At 40.0% G+C, this 15,742-nt stretch overlaps 1 protein-coding gene across 2 annotated transcripts in view; it reads left to right on the forward strand.

The window, feature by feature from the left end:
* IQGAP2 (IQ motif containing GTPase activating protein 2) overlaps nt 1–15,742 on the forward strand; it is a 303,569-nt gene that overhangs the window by 167,255 nt on the left and 120,572 nt on the right. For both annotated transcript variants that reach the window (XM_036278805.1, XM_036278806.1), the window contains exons 6-10: nt 7,384–7,451; nt 7,858–7,971; nt 8,886–9,064; nt 10,179–10,266; nt 14,406–14,569. In XM_036278805.1, coding sequence (XP_036134698.1) covers nt 7,384–7,451; nt 7,858–7,971; nt 8,886–9,064; nt 10,179–10,266; nt 14,406–14,569 — 613 coding nt within the window. The remainder of the gene's footprint in view (nt 1–7,383; nt 7,452–7,857; nt 7,972–8,885; nt 9,065–10,178; nt 10,267–14,405; nt 14,570–15,742) is intronic.

The raw sequence follows: 15,742 nt of genomic DNA on the forward strand, positions 1-15,742 counted from the left end.
TGCTCTCGGGAGAGACACTGGAGATGGCAGTGTTTGGGATTCGGGTGAGGAGGCCAGTTGCACCTTCCATGTTCTCAAGTCACTCCTTGTTCATACTTCTCTTCGCATTTTGAACTGTCGTCTTGTCTCTTTCTGTCTGGAGTTAGACTGTCTCTCTGTCCTACTGAATTCTAGGCTCTGTGGGGCTGTGAACCAGGTCTCGACCCAACACAGCACATGCACCACTGGCTCCAACTTGAAGCCTCTGGTATTTGTACTTATAACTTGCCAGTTGGTTTAACTGCTTTCCCAATGATCAGACTGCCTCAGGGTTCCTTTGATTTTTTTTGACTAAAAATTGGGTACAGAACACTGGATTTGGACATGATACTGACAGCGATGTATGTGACTAAGATGGGAAAATAATTTGTTTCAGTAGATAAAACCATTTCGCCCATGGAGTCAGTGAGGGGAAATAGTACAAGGTTCTTAGTGTTGAAAGTGGGAAAACCACTGTGGTGGGTTATTAAATGTATAGGAAGGACACATGTATTGAACAGGGGATAGCAGTGGTAATAAAAACAAAGGCTAACGCTTACTGAGCTTTTAATTATATGCCTGACAGTGTTCAAAGTACTTGACAGGTATAATCTCATTTAATCCTTCTAACACACCTATGAGGTACATACTGTTATTAGTCCCGTTTTATAACCGTGGCAACCAAAGCACAGAGAGGCCACCCAAGGTCGCACAGCAGTGAAGGCCAGAGTCGAGCCCGCAGGCTGTGACCCGGGAACCTGCACTGCTCCTGACTCAGCCAGTCGTTGGCTTCAGAAGGGAGTCACATGTTTCCTTACTCAGAAGATGAAAAGAATAGTGGCACCAGACTGGAACTTCAGCAAGGCCTCTAAACTGTTATATTTAGGATAGTTTAAAATGAAGAGTCGTGGAACTTAGAACTGGGAAGACTTTAGGGAGCTATTTTAGCCCAGATCCTTCGTTTCCTAAATCGAAGGCTGAAAGCTTGGGTTATGGACTTGCTGAGAGTCACATCTAAATATTGCATCTTGGGGCCAGGATCCAGGACTCCTGATCCCAAGTCTGTGCTCTTTCTAGGCAACCATGAGGCTTTCATTTACGAAGTCATCTCACACAGTATAGCATTAAATGAACTGCACATGGTGTGATCCAGAAAAGCTGAAATAAATCCAGCTCTTGCCTTTTAACTTTGCATTTTATTACAATAGAACCTTTTAATGTATATATTGAAAGTACCAGGAAAAAAACCCTAATAGTACTTTATAAAAACATCCTTGCTTCCGGGACTTAAACTGATATTATCTGTGCCAATAGGAGCACATGGACCAGTGAGGCGTTAGTCGCCTTGGGCAGCCCCTCTGCCCCTGGCCTCTGTCGGAGGCAGCACAGGTGCACCGCACCTTGTCCTGTGATCGAAAATCTATTTCACACCACATGTTTTCTTATATGAGGCAAGCAATGGAGACATTCATTCCACAGCTTTCTTTGGAATGCCCTCAACCTGTTGTGTCAGCTATTAGGTCCTAACAGTGCTTAGTCAGTTCAGTGTTGAAGAGCTGTAAGAAATTGGTGTTTTTTATATTGGATGGGCTGGGTTTTCTTTAAGATTAAGACTCTGGATTTTCTATCTGCTTCAGGTAATGAAGGGCTCATTTGAATGTGAATGCTTGGGATGTAGCCAGCTGCCCTTGCTGATTCTTTTCAGCTTGGGAACAGTGGATAAGTACAAGCTTCGTAGTAAACCTTGGCCTCTTTGAGTAATCTGCTCGAAAGCCCTCCCACACAGAGATTTGGTATAAAACTCCCACGCTGTGAACAGCAATCTTTTTTAAAGAATAGTTTAAACCTCAACATCAGAGACAATGTTGAAAACTGAAGCCAAATAAAATAAATACCTTAACATTTTTAAAAAGTTTTAGTGGAAGTATGTACATGCAAATGAAATTTCTACCTTATCCAGTCTACTTTAAGAAAATCTGATTTAAAATAAATTTATTTATTTATTTTGCTTTTGTGCATACTTGAGTTTTTGTTTTTTTTTTATCCTCACCTGAGGATGCTTTTTTTTTTTTAATTTTATTTTTGTTACAGATGTTTCTCCTTTTTTACCCCATTGACACCCTTCTCCCCATCCCCCCCACCTCGTCCCCGGCTTTGTTGTCCATGTCCATTGATTATGCATACATGCTATAAGTTCTGTGGTTTATCTCTTTCCACCCCCCCACCAAGATTTAAAATAAATTTAAAAGCAAAGATTCTTTCATCCCAAAGTGGTAACTTCTCAGCACCACCTAGTGGTAACTTTTAAAATAAAGCCTAAATACCTTTGTTTTAGGACAGCGTGGTAGAGAACATTTTTTTTATATAGTAGATATTCCATAAATAGTAATTAAATGAATGACTGGATAAACGAAGGAGATAATGTGAAAACAGTTGTGTCAAGATCATTGAGCATAGTTGTGTTATTCTCTTTCCAAAACTGATATGAAATTATTAAAGTAGTAATTTAAAAAAATAATAATTTGCAATAAGAAAGAATGCCATCCATTGACCAGAAATTTAAACAACTCCCTACGAAAGCAAACAGATAGGATTGGATTGACGGAGAAACGAGACAGGGGAAGACCGCGGCCCAGAATCCACTGGGGGGGGGGGGGTGCAGCAGAGCTAGGAACTGTCATGGGGCTTGCTCCAAGCAGAGAGAAAGGAGGTCTCAAAGCCAGCACAGTCAGGCTAGAGCAGCTGAGCCTTCCCCAAGGCAGCAAGTGTAGATGGTGATGGCAGGGTAGCAAAGCAGTACCCAAGATAACCGATGACCCCAGTAAGGAACAGGGAGCCCCAATCTAGGAAGGCAAGATACTGGGCGCCCTCCTGGCATCAGCCCTGTGACTCTCTAAGGCGGGGTATTGTTGTGAGGAACTGTGATCAGCATTGACAAAGAACAAATCTGAAATTCCAAGATGAGCCAACATCCGGAAATGCCAAACATTTGAGGGAAACCAACACTATGAAAAAGCATGCAATTCAGTGAACAGAAACAACACCCAAGAAACAAATGAAAAGATTAAAAGATGTGCAATTAGTCCAACCCAAGTGACTCAGTTGGTTGAGCATTGTCCTGTGCACCAAAAGGTTGCCGGTTCAATTCCCAGTCAGGGCACATACCTGAGTGGTGGGTTCCATCCCTGGTCAGGGCACGTACAGAGGGCAACTGATCAATGTTTGTCTCTCACATCAATGTTTCTCTCTCTGTCTCCCTTCCCTGCTCTAAACATGTCCTTGGGTGAGGATAAATAAATGAATTATTTAAAAAAATAAAATAGCCCAGCTGGTGTGGCTCAGTGGTTGAGTGTCAACCCACGCACTAAGAGGTTGTCAGTTTGATTCCCAGTCAGGGCACATGCCCAGGTGTGGGCTCGATCCCTGGTGGGGGGCATGCAGGAGGCAGTCAATTGATGTTCTCTCTCATTGATATCTCTTATCTCTCTCCCTCTCCCTTCCTCTCTCTCTCTAAAATCGATAAAGAAAAATTACTTAAAATAATAATAAAAAATAAAATAAAATATGTGCAATTAGTGATTTGTTCAATGTATGCATTTAATTAATAGTGAGCATTTCTACACAACAAAACCAAAGGTAAAGCTAAGAAAGGAAAACTGGACATAGATGAAATTGGAAAAATAAATAAAATGTATGGTTATCTAAATTTTCAGTATACAATATGAAACTAAAGTCATGTATCTAAAATTCTAGGTGGTATCAACATTACATAGGTGGGGAGTAGAAGTGGAAATATATTAAGGATAATAGATATTCATTGGCTTAGGCTTTGATATAAGAATATAAGTTTAGCCCAGCTGGTGTGGCTCAGTGGTTGAGTGTTGACCCATGCAGCAAGAGGTCACCGGTTTGATTCCCGGTCAGGGCACATGCCCAGGTTGTTGACCAAATCCCCAGTGAGGGGCATGCAGGAGGCAACCAATCGATGTTCTCTCTTATTGATGTTTCTCTCTTTCTCTCTCTCTAAGATAATAAAAAAAGAATATAAGTTTAACATTTGTTAAAACATTAGCAGAATATTAATATAACACATTACTTGAGGCCCTGACTGGGTAGCTTAGTTGGTTAGAGCATTGTCCTGATTTGCCAAAGTTGTGTGTTCGATCCTGGGTCAGGGCACGTACAAGAATCCACCATGGCTATATGAATGGGTGGAGCAACAAATAGATGTTTCTCTCTCTCAAATCAATAAATTAAGAAAAAATAACACATTATTTTTTTTGTTAAAGACATTTTATGGGTGTCTGCTACTTAAATTTTACCGTCACATTTTCAACATTTCTCCCATTGAATTATTTTATAGTTCTCTGTAGATGAGTTCAGGTGTATTTTGTAATTTAGTTGTAAAAAGGGAAAAGGAAAATGCAAATCAGGTACTGTGAAATTGAAATGACACAGTAATACATTTTTTATTTATGGATCTGTTTTCATTTCTTAAGGTCTGTATGGCTTGATTTTATTTTCTTAGAATTCTTTTGCAGCTTTATCATACCTATCTGTTGAATCCCGTTGAAATTTTTAGTTTCCTTTACTAGAAAGGAAAAGTAAAGAGGTTGACATTTCATTTGTTCCACATGATATGAGCTCCCTTTTAACTGGAATATTTTCCCATGTAATAATGAGTTGAGAAGAGGCTCATGAAACACGATGGTTTCGGAACTGTCAGTATACTCACTTTAATTATAACTTGTTCAGCACTAACCTTGGATAGTAAAGTCTTTAGAGGCTGTGTAAATAGTTTTATATCCCTGATAATCTCTAAAGATACAGAATTTAAACTAAGGAATGTGTCCTGTCTTTCTAGCTTTGAATTTGAATATATAATGCCTATTTCACATTGAAGAATGTCCAGAGTCTAATATGTTTTTCCTCTGTGGGTAACACACGAATATCATGTTGGAATTTAATATTAAAATTACTATAGGGTTGAAATGTCATTTGTCTTTGTCCTTTGGTTGTGGTTTTGAAGGGAAAGTGGAAAAACCAGAGAAAAGTAAATACCCCAAAAACAATCTTTAAAATTCCAAAATTCATTAATAGGTATTTCCCGAATAAATGGAAATGGCCAATACAGTAGGTGCATGAAAAAAAAAAGTTTATCCTCACAACTAATAAAGGGAAATGGAGACTTAAATTACAGTTTTTGGCTATCAGATTGTCAAGGTTTTCATTGACAGTATCCTGTGGTGAGAAGGGGACAAAGAAATGGCATTCTCATGTATTGGTGCTAGAGGGAGGCCATGCCCCTCAGTGGGCTTAACTAAACTTCTAGGCTCTGATGACTGCCATATGCCACATCTGTGACCGGTTGCTTCGAAGGATAGAGACAGCCAGGAAGGCCAGCCTGCGGGCAGGGCAGCACCAGGTGTTTGCTCTCCGGTGGTGCCTTCGCAGCACTCCGTATAGCTGTCCGCTGAGCCTTCTGGAAGCTGTTCTCTCTAGTGCCCTCGGTGACAGCTTTGGGTGAGACTCGTATTGATGGGTACAGGAGCCGCCCTAGCTTAGAGCCTCAGCCCCCAGGAGCCAGTGTCTAATGTAACCACTTCACAGCACGGCTTTCTCGTTGCCTGCAAAGAGTGTGCAAGTTATAAGAGTCGCTGAACTCAGGAACACCTAAAAATACCGTGCCTATTAGGTATTTATCAGTCCTTTGAGTCAGGATGCAATTTATCAGTCAGGGGTTATTTTCCTCCTGAGCAATGATGCTTAGTAATAGGGTTGTCAGTATGACTAGGGGAACAGAGCTAGAAAGTTAACTCAATGTCAGATTCTCTCCTAAAAGGGACAGGGGTTTGGTTAACCCTTTACTCACCATAATTAAGAGCACAATCTCTTTTTAAGAATCAAATTTCATTATATAGTGAAAGCTTTGATTGTGTGTATACCTTTCAATCTGGCAGTTTTGTTTTTGGGGATTTATAGCAACAAATAAGATATGTGCACAAAGTTGTATCTGTATCTGTAGGTTCACTGCCATAGTGAATAATTAGTGACCATCTAAATGCTCAGCAACTGGTTAAGTAAGTACAGTAAGTTCATATTATAGAAGGCTATGTGAGTTTATGGAATAGATATTTACAGAAACAGCATTAAAAAGATTTATATCAAAATATTTAGTGTTTAACTCTGGGTAGTGATTTTCAATGTAATTTTTAAAAAATCATTTATTACTAGTCTTTAACTTTGACCATGTATTACTGTTCTAAATGATTATTTTTTTACAGAAGTGATAAAAAAAGTTAATTTCAATGCATGCTATTTAATTGATAGTCAGACATTTCAGAGTTTAATACCATTAAGAAAGCTTGATCTTGAGCTTTAATGCCATTTTATATATTTTATAAACTACTCAAATCCATCTCACAGCTACGTGGGAGGGGATAACATTGAAAGAGTTAAAGCCATCAAAATCATTCTCGGCTCCTTTTCCCATATGTGTTATTGTGTGATTTCCAACTTCTAATTACAATCTCATAAATTATAAACCCATCAAATTTGATAATAAAGTGAACACAGAATTTTTAGTTGATCTGTAGAATTAATCTTGGGGGCTGGGAAGGTTAAGAAAAATATGAAACAGGAACTACGGCTGGGTGATTGGGTGGGAAAAGCCACAGAACCATATATTTTCATCGTTGGTAGAATTTCGATACCAGCCCTCAGCTCCTTTTGTCAGGTTATGGGTAGGTTAGTGAGTGCCATCATTACTTCCTAAGAGATTTTTAAAGAAATATATAGTTTACTCTCCATCTTTCACTTGGTTAATTAAACTTAGTTAATTAAACTTAATATTATCTTTAACATTACCCCATCTATTGATAGTCTCGCCACTCTATCTGTAGGTTTAGAACATGTAAAACAAATACTCCCTCAAGGGGTGTATGGTACTTGGACAAATATTGGAAAGGAAATATATAATAATTTGAGCTATACTTTCAACAAAATAAGAATCATGTAGGGAAATATCCAAGGAAATGTTTATTGCATTTATTACCTGCCTTTTTTTTATTAGTTGTGTTTCTTATTCTGCCTACACACGGATGATAAAGAGTTAGTTGGCCCTTCACAAGTGCCGTGCCCTACAGAAGACCAGTCTTTGGGATTTAAATTGAGGTCTAGTCTCAGTCCCACAAGGGACTGTGTGACCTTGGGACTCAGTTTCCTCATCTATACAATGAATGGATTAGATGAGATAATCTCTTGGGACTTTCTCAACTAAAATAAAAACCCTTAAGATTTAAGCAATTTCTAGCTCTCAAATTTATAATAGTAATGTTTCTTATAGTTTTATGTTTTCTCTTTCAGTTTATATCTGTTCAAACTAGGAATAGCACCCCAGATCCAGGATTTGTTGGGCAAAGTAGACTTCACAGGTACTACTCTTTATAATTGTTACAATGTAATTACTAAGAAGATGAACCAGTACTTTTTTTTTTATTGTGATATCATTGCCTTCCTTTTTTCCACTATATTGGTCAGAGGGAGAAACTTATTATTTTGTACTTAACCAGGTTTCCTTTTCTCCACATTTGGAAAATGAGACACTGAGGCTGGCTTTTTCTTAAGGTTCCTGTTTGGAAATGACCCACCTTCTTGATAAAGACATTTCTTTTTCTTTTTTTTAATAATGGCATGCACTTTTAATTTTTTTTAATCATAAAACTAAGCCCTGCATATCTGGGAAGGGGACCTTCAGATGAAAACATTTTTTGATATAAATATACTCATTCCTGCCTCCATCTTCGTGGCTCTCTCTAATTTGTTTCCGTTCTTTTTCAGAGGAGGAAATCAGTAATATGAGAAAGGAACTCGAGAAATATGGAATCCAGATGCCATCTTTCAGCAAAATAGGTGGTATTCTGGCTAATGAACTGTCTGTGGATGAAGCTGCATGTAAGATTCTTTAAAATCCGAACTTGCCATTGACGTCAGACTGACCTATACCTTATTTGTTGATTTTGCTTACAGGAAACAGAATATTTAGAAGATACTTTAAACTACTCTGAAAGCTTTTATTGTATGTATTGTAGATAGTTAATTTGAACATATAGGAATATAACTAAGTAATCGTTTTGGGACTTTATTTACTTATTTTATCCACACATGAGGACATTTTTGCATTTATCTTCAGATAGAGCGGGAGGGGGCGAGGGGGAAAGTGAGAGAAACATCGACGTGAGAGAGACACATCGACTGGTTGCCACCCACACGACCCCAACCAGGGCCGTGGATAAACGGCAACCGAGGTACGTGCCCTTAGCGGGAACCGAACCCGGGACTCTCTGGTCCGCCGGCCGACACTCTAACTGCTGAGCCAAACTGGCCAGTGCTTGATTTGGTACTTTAAACAGCCACTCGTGCAATGTGAATTAGGGGGTTCTGGAGATATCTTCCTTCTTCAAAATATTACTGTTTTCTTTGTCCTTAGATTTTAGTGGTAGGGCACAGCGCTACATTGTCTTTTCGTTTTGCAAATTAAATTGCAGGCATCTCTTGGAATCAACCTGCTACTTTAAAAGTGTTCGTGTTACCCTTTGAAGGCCCAGGTGGTTGACATAGTGCTTGGTTCATTTTAGCCATTCAGTGCAGGTTGAATAAATGAATAGGGATTATGTAACAGGTGCTGAGACAGGCCCTGAGATAGATGGGCAGGTAGAGAGGTTTTCAGAGGGGTTGCTCTATGATGTGGCCAAGTCCATTTTTTTTTGTATGCTTGCTGGGAGCCGAAGAAGAAAGTAAACCTACTTAAATGTGTGCAGTGTCAGTGTTATCTTTTGCTAATAAAAATCTTTTTTCTCTCTTCTCAGTGCATGCTGCTGTCATAGCCATTAATGAAGCTATTGAAAAAGGAATAGCGGAGCAGACCATTGTAACACTAAGAAACCCAAATGCAGTTTTAACTTTAGTGGATGAGAACCTTGCACAGGAATATCAAAAGGAACTCTGGGAAGCCAAAAAGGGAAAAGAGGAAAATGCAAGACTGAAGGTATTTAATTAGGTCTTCAGTAATAAATAAGGTTATGAGAAGCTAGTTTGAAAAACAAGTTATGTTTTTAATTAACCTGGCTGCGGTCTCTATAGCCACAGGCAACTGGTTTGGATGAAATGTGAGGGTCAAAGAAGACCTTGCACTATGGAAGGAAATTAGGTTTTCTTTTATGATAAATATTATACGTTGCAAGGTGTTTCAGGTCATGCTGTAAATGTAATACTTACCTGAAAAGTATAAAAGTGGCAGCTAAAGATCTTTTCTCGTTAGGCACCACCAGCAAACCTTGTAAGGGCTAAGTTACCTTTAGATTTATTCGTAGAGGTTAGTAATTCACGTGGTGAAGTTTAGTGGGGTTGTTTTGAATCCGCTCTGCGTATTTTCCCAATATTCACCCTCATATGCGAGGAAGAGGTTTTCCTCCTCAGCCAGGCAGCCTGCTCCTGACCCTAACTCTGCACCCCTTGCCTGTCTTGTGTTATTGAAGACTTTGTCCGCACTCAGCTTCCAATTCCTCACTCTCCTCCCCTTATGCTCCTGCCTGTCAGCTTCAGCTCCATTACCAAACATGACCACTTTATCTTACAGCCTTTTCTCAACTGGTGGTTTCTGCCAGCAGCCGGCATGCTTGCCCCACCTGCGCCTGCCTTGGGATCGTCTGCTCCCCTACCTGTGTGCTTCTTTCTCCTCTGCATCAGTTAGTGTCTCTTCCTCCTCCTCCCTCTAAATATGGGGACTGACATTGGCACTGAGTCACTCCTGTCTCTGTTCTTCCTCAAGTAAGCTCATCCACTTGTTGAAGAAATTGCTCTCAGCTTCATAACTGGGTTTGATATTCGAAAAAATGGCATGATCGAGGGGTCCAAAGAATGTTTACATAAGAAAATTAGGCCTTTTCAGAAACGCACAGGGCCTGTTGTTCATCTTTGTGTTCATCTTTGCTGGACACATCTGACCCAGTGCCCTGCACAAAGCAAGTGCTCTTAGATGCTTATATCGTGTCCAGATGAGTGTTAGCGAATGGTTTTTATCGCTCCTTACATTTTTGCTTTTGAATATCAAGCATTGGACACATTTAACCTCAGGAATCAGTGAAGACTTTGTTTTGCAGAATAACTGTATTTCAGAAGAAGAAAGAGATGCATATGAAGAGCTGCTGACGCAAGCAGAAATCCAAGGCAATATCAATAAAGTCAACAGTAAGTAATGGATTCGATGAAGGAAATGGATACTTCTATAAGATATGAATTTTCCTCGTCAGAGTCTCAGCAAAACTCTCAGTGTGTACTTTACATGATGAAAAATCCACTAAATTTCAAAATTGCTCTTAATTATGGTGCATCATCTGACAGTTTCCTGTCGAGCAGTTTCTGGTGCTCCTGCTCCGTTCATGCAAAGTAGCGCGAGGCATCGCGAAGCTAGTGGGACTGTAACTCCCTGTTTCATCATAGGTACTGTGTGCGTCATATTTTTGAACCTATCCCTTATTTGGATAATATTGATAGTTATTTAGCAAAATATTATGACTTAAAGACTATCATTCCTTGCCCATGATTATGTGATGGCATTTGGTTGAAACTGTAAAAGGTATTCTTGACAGCTCTATTCTTTATTACTTGCCAAATATTAGTCTAATGTTTGTAAGAATTATATTCTTATGGCTTGTGTAGCTTTTGTGCAAGTGAATGAGACTTGACAGGACAATGAATTTAAACAGTGACAGTTAAAATCCTCGTCCCTGAGACTCTGTGGAGTTGTACTATTCCACTCTTCTTGGTACCCAGTTCAGTTGTATGACATAAAGAACAGAAAACTCAGGTAATTAAAATAAGCATATGTAGGTTTAGATTCATTAATCTCTTTGTTAGGCTTTTGCCCTTTCTAATAAAATTTTGTTTTACTTGAAGCAGTAAGGAATTCTATTTGAAATTTATTTCTCGTAGATCAACCTAAATAACCCATATATATCCCCAAAATGAATACATGAAAAGCCATTTAGAACATTTAATAAGTCATGTGAACTGTTTGCCAAATATAAACTAATTATAACAGTCCTAGACCTTGTCCTTGATTTAACACCCTCTATGAGCTTTGGATGTTCTTTATCACTCTTAACACCTTCAAAACAGTGCAGACCCGTAGGTGTAACTCAGAAGTTTACTCCTAAGTTGCTGGTAAAAACATATCTAAAAGGCTTTAAACAGTAATTCAAGAGGCCCAGAGAACACTGATGTAAATATCTAGGCTCGTAGATGCTTATATTAACAACTGAGTAGGTTTAAAAAATTATCTCACATAGTCTGGCCACTGTGGCTCAGTGGTTGAGCGTCGACCCTTGCAGCAAGAAGTCACTGGTTCGATTCCTGGTCAGGGCACATGCCCAGGGTGTGGGCCCAATCCCCAGTGGGGGGCATGCAGGAGGTGGCTATTCGATGTTCTCTTTCACCAATGTTTCTATCTCTCTCTCCCTCTCACTTCCTCTCTCTAAAATCAATAAAAGGGGGGAAAAGTTTTTTTTAAAAGAAATTATCTCTCACATACACTGCTAAGAGCTCTACAGTAACTTTTTTAAGGGAACACCTTAACCATTTGGGATGCGTATTCCTCTTCTTTTATTCTTATTAAATTGTGAAGATATTAGTGATGATACATGAAGCACAATTTCAAGTTTCTCTTTCTGCTCTGTTTAAAAGCTGAGGATTTCATTATGCCTGACAGAAATGAATTACAGGAAGAAATTAATATTGCCAGTAAGACATCTGAGGTCAATAAACTTAGCGAGGAAATAGTTTCATAACCGTTTGCCATCTTTTGTTTTGAAATGTTTTATCCACTAAAGCAGATTTCTTTTTCATGTTAAATAAAATGCCTTATGTAAATGTTTTACTACTTTACTCCATGACAAATTTAATGCCAAATTAGCTATACTTATTTTTCCCCATTTTTAAGTAAAAGGCCTGAGATAATTAGTACTGATGCATACCCAGGTGAAATTGTGAAGGACGTTCAATGTTTGATGGTTTTAACGGTGTAGAACATGGTTATTCTGAAGTTTTTGATCTCTCCCCGTCTGAAAATTTATAGTCCAGGAGAACTAAAAGGAGTCTTTAAAAACCCTCAAAGCATGTTTTAGTCAGTGGCATGACAATGAGACAGTTGTATGCTTTAAAATATGTACATATAGCTACTTGACAAGCTTTTCCCCAACCCTGTAGGTTGTTATATTAAAGTATCAAGGTGTCCATATTCGCAGCAGCCATCGCTATGGCATCAGTGACAGATGATAATGTCACCGGCTGTGTCGTCAGAGCCTTCGACTTTGTTATTTAACTTGGGGTTTGGCATGTGCGTTCTATTCATTACATGACCTATTCTGTTAAGGTCGGGGCTGGAAATTTTGTCGTATGCACAGTATAACAGTGGTTAAGCTTACTTTATTTTCTTTTTAGAAGAAATGGTGCATTAGGAGTGTTTTAAGGATGTGATTTTTCCTGGTAAGATTTTACCCTCCCCTAGTGTAAACTCACATAATAGAGTTTTCAGAGGTGATGCAGGATCCCATCCAAAGTAATCAGAGACACGGCAGAAAGGTCTCGGATAAGGTGAGCGGAACAGCATATACCACAGCCAACCGCTGCCGTTCCTTTCTGGAATTCTTTCGTTTGTCTTGTTAATTCTAAGAATAGCAAAAAGTGTTTGGGTTCTTAAGACACTTTAGAATACATGTATGTTTTCTGGGAGTGTGGCATGAAAGATTGCATTAGTTGTGAGTATTTCCTGCTATTGAATAATGTCTCTTAGTAGAAAGGTTATTGAGGGTAGCTCCTTGAAAATGTAGAAAAGATAAATTGTCGTGTTAGAAAGGGTTAGAATAATCATAGCTGCAATATCGTCATGTGTTAGGGAGACAGACTAACCCTTGAAAAGCTCTAGAAATCTGTGGGTCTGTGTTATTTCAACTACACTGAAGCCTTCTTTACAGGGCAAAATCCTACTGGTTCTGTCTGGTTTGCCGTTGCCTGGGGGCAGTTCATCACTCAGTCTTTCATTTGGTCAGCAATTTCATTTTTGTTTTCTGAAAACTGCTGAATCTACTGTTTTAAGCACCCTCTGTTTGGTCACTAAAATGCAGGTCTTGTAATCTGAACATTTCAGCTGGTAGTGACATCACAGAGCTTATGATTCAGTCAGATCATGTCAACCAAGGCACTTCTGTAATCAGGACTTTCTTTTTTAAAGCTAACTGGTACTAGCACAGACTTATTCAATCATATGGATTTTTATTGATTTTTTTAGAGAGAAAGGAAAGGAGAGAGAGAGGAATATTGATTGGCTGCCTCCTGCACACCCCCTACTGGGGATCAAGCCTGCAACCCCAGCATGTGCCCTGACCGGGAATCGAACCAGGACTTCTCAGTCCATGGGATGACGCTCAATCCACTGACCAGACTTGGTTGTAATATTTTTAAAAACATACCTGAGTTACTTTTTCTTAAAAAATCGCAATTCAGCTCAGCTCTGTGTGGCTCAGCTGGTTGAGCATCCTCCCATGCACCAAAAGGTCATTGATTCAATTCCTGGTCAGGGCGTGTACGTGGGCTTCAGGTTTGATCCCTGTTCGGGACACATATGGGAGGCAACCGATCGATGTTTCTCTCTCACATCGATGTTCCTCTCTCTCTCTCTCTCTCTCTCTACCTCTCTCCCTTCTTCTCTCTAAGCATGCCCTTGGGTGAAGATTTTTTAAAAAGAATCACAATTCCTAGAACACAGAGTTGGAGAAGAGAACGTGCTGAGAACCAGTGCCATCGATCTCCAGCAGCAGTGTGTCCTAGAGCCTGCTGTGGGTTCCGTGGCTCAGGTTCAGAGGGAGGATGCAGCAGTAGGCAAGGCTTCACAGAGCGTCCGTCTCCTTAGGGAGACAATACTCACACAGGGGCGTTAGAGAGCGGTGCCTGCAGGATCTGGATGGCCCGGCTCCAGATACTGGTGGATTCCCACGGTGTGAAATCCTCAGGGGCTGGAACCATGTGAAGGCTTCATCTAAGAATCGCGACCAGAGCTAGTCCTGAAAGGGAGGATTTTGTAAGGAAGTCCTGCTAGGCAGGAATGATCTCGTAACTCCAGCTCTGTCAATGCGGAGGTTCTTTTAGGGACTGCAAGGATTGGGCTGACTTCCAATCAACTACCTTCCAAGGTTCTGCCTGCCCTCCCACTGCAGCTCTTAGAGCTCACGGACAGTGACTCCTAGGTCTGACCCTTGGACAGCGGGGCTGGATGGGTCTGGCTGCAGTGGGGAAAGTGGACATTCTGACAGAGTGTGACTCCCCACCCTCAGGACTGACTGCAGTGGACCACATCAATGCTGTCATCCGGGAAGGCGACCCCGAGACCACACTGCTTGCACTAAAGAAACCGGAGGCCCAGCTGCCTGCTGTGTATCCTTTTGCTGCTGTGATGTATCAGAACGAACTTTTCAACCTCCAGAAACAGAGCGCCACGGTGAGTCAGAGGAGACTGCAGTTACGGAGATGAGGAAGGCTGTTTAGGAGGTGGAGGGCGGCGTTTAGTCTTCGACTTGTACCCATGCCCGGTCTCGTAGGCTTCCCTGTACCAATTTTCATGGCTGCCTCCTCCTCCTGCTCTTCATCTGTGTAAAGAATCTGAGAGCATAGTTAGGAAATGCAGACAGGGCTGTGCACCAAGCATGTCGAAAACAGGTAGTATTCTCTGCGCGATTTTTAAAAAACATGTTTTTGATATAGAAAAATAAGCTCTAAATCAGCGTTTCTAGAAATCTGCAAGCAAGAACATTAGCACCATGGCTTTAATTTTTGTAAATTTATGCTCCTTAGTATGCTAATAGTATTAAGCAGCAACATTCATGTAAGGTTGGAGTAATGAAGAGCATGTGTACTAGAAGTTAAGCCCAACAGTGGGACAGAATGAGAAGTACTGGAACTGTGCCAAGCATTGAATATATGAGAGAGCTTGTATTTCAGAAAGGAGTGAAATTCGTAACAAGTAGTTCACCAGTTGGGAAAGAAAACATTACCTCACTATACATATCAGAATAAATTTCCAATATAAAAGGTTAAATGTAAAAAAAAAAAAAAAAAAAAAAATTTAATCCAAGTTGTAAGGAAATATAGAAGGACTTTGGCTCTTAAAAATCAGAAACAATACTGATCCACCAAAAAAGGGGGGAGGGTAGGCAAAAGCATAAAAAGGAAGTTCACAAAATATCTAATATTCATAATGACAAACAAAAAAGGTTCAAGCTCAGTCGGAAGCTCAAACACAATTGCTTTTAGAAGTCAGATTGGTGCAGAGTTTCGAGCTCCGACCTAGCGTTGGCACAGGTTTGGGGTGGCAGGCGTCTCCTGCTCAGCTGATGGGACCACGAGCGCCGCAGCCTTTCTGGAGGGTGGTCGGGGTGGTATGTATCAAAGGCTGGTACCCATTTTCCTGATAGTTGTATTCCTAGGAAGACAAAATGAATCAAAAAGTTGTAGCCACGAGAATGTTTCACATCATCGTCTCTAATACTGAGAAACAGGAGACAAATCATATGTTTAAATAACAACAGATTGTTCACACTAATATTAAGTAGAAAAAATTAGATTAAAATATACAGCATTATCTATATAGCATAAAACAGTTTAAACTGTTTTA

This window comes from Molossus molossus, unplaced genomic scaffold (genome assembly GCF_014108415.1).
Source record: "Molossus molossus isolate mMolMol1 unplaced genomic scaffold, mMolMol1.p scaffold_m16_p_3, whole genome shotgun sequence".
Classification (NCBI taxonomy): Eukaryota; Metazoa; Chordata; class Mammalia; order Chiroptera; family Molossidae; genus Molossus; species Molossus molossus.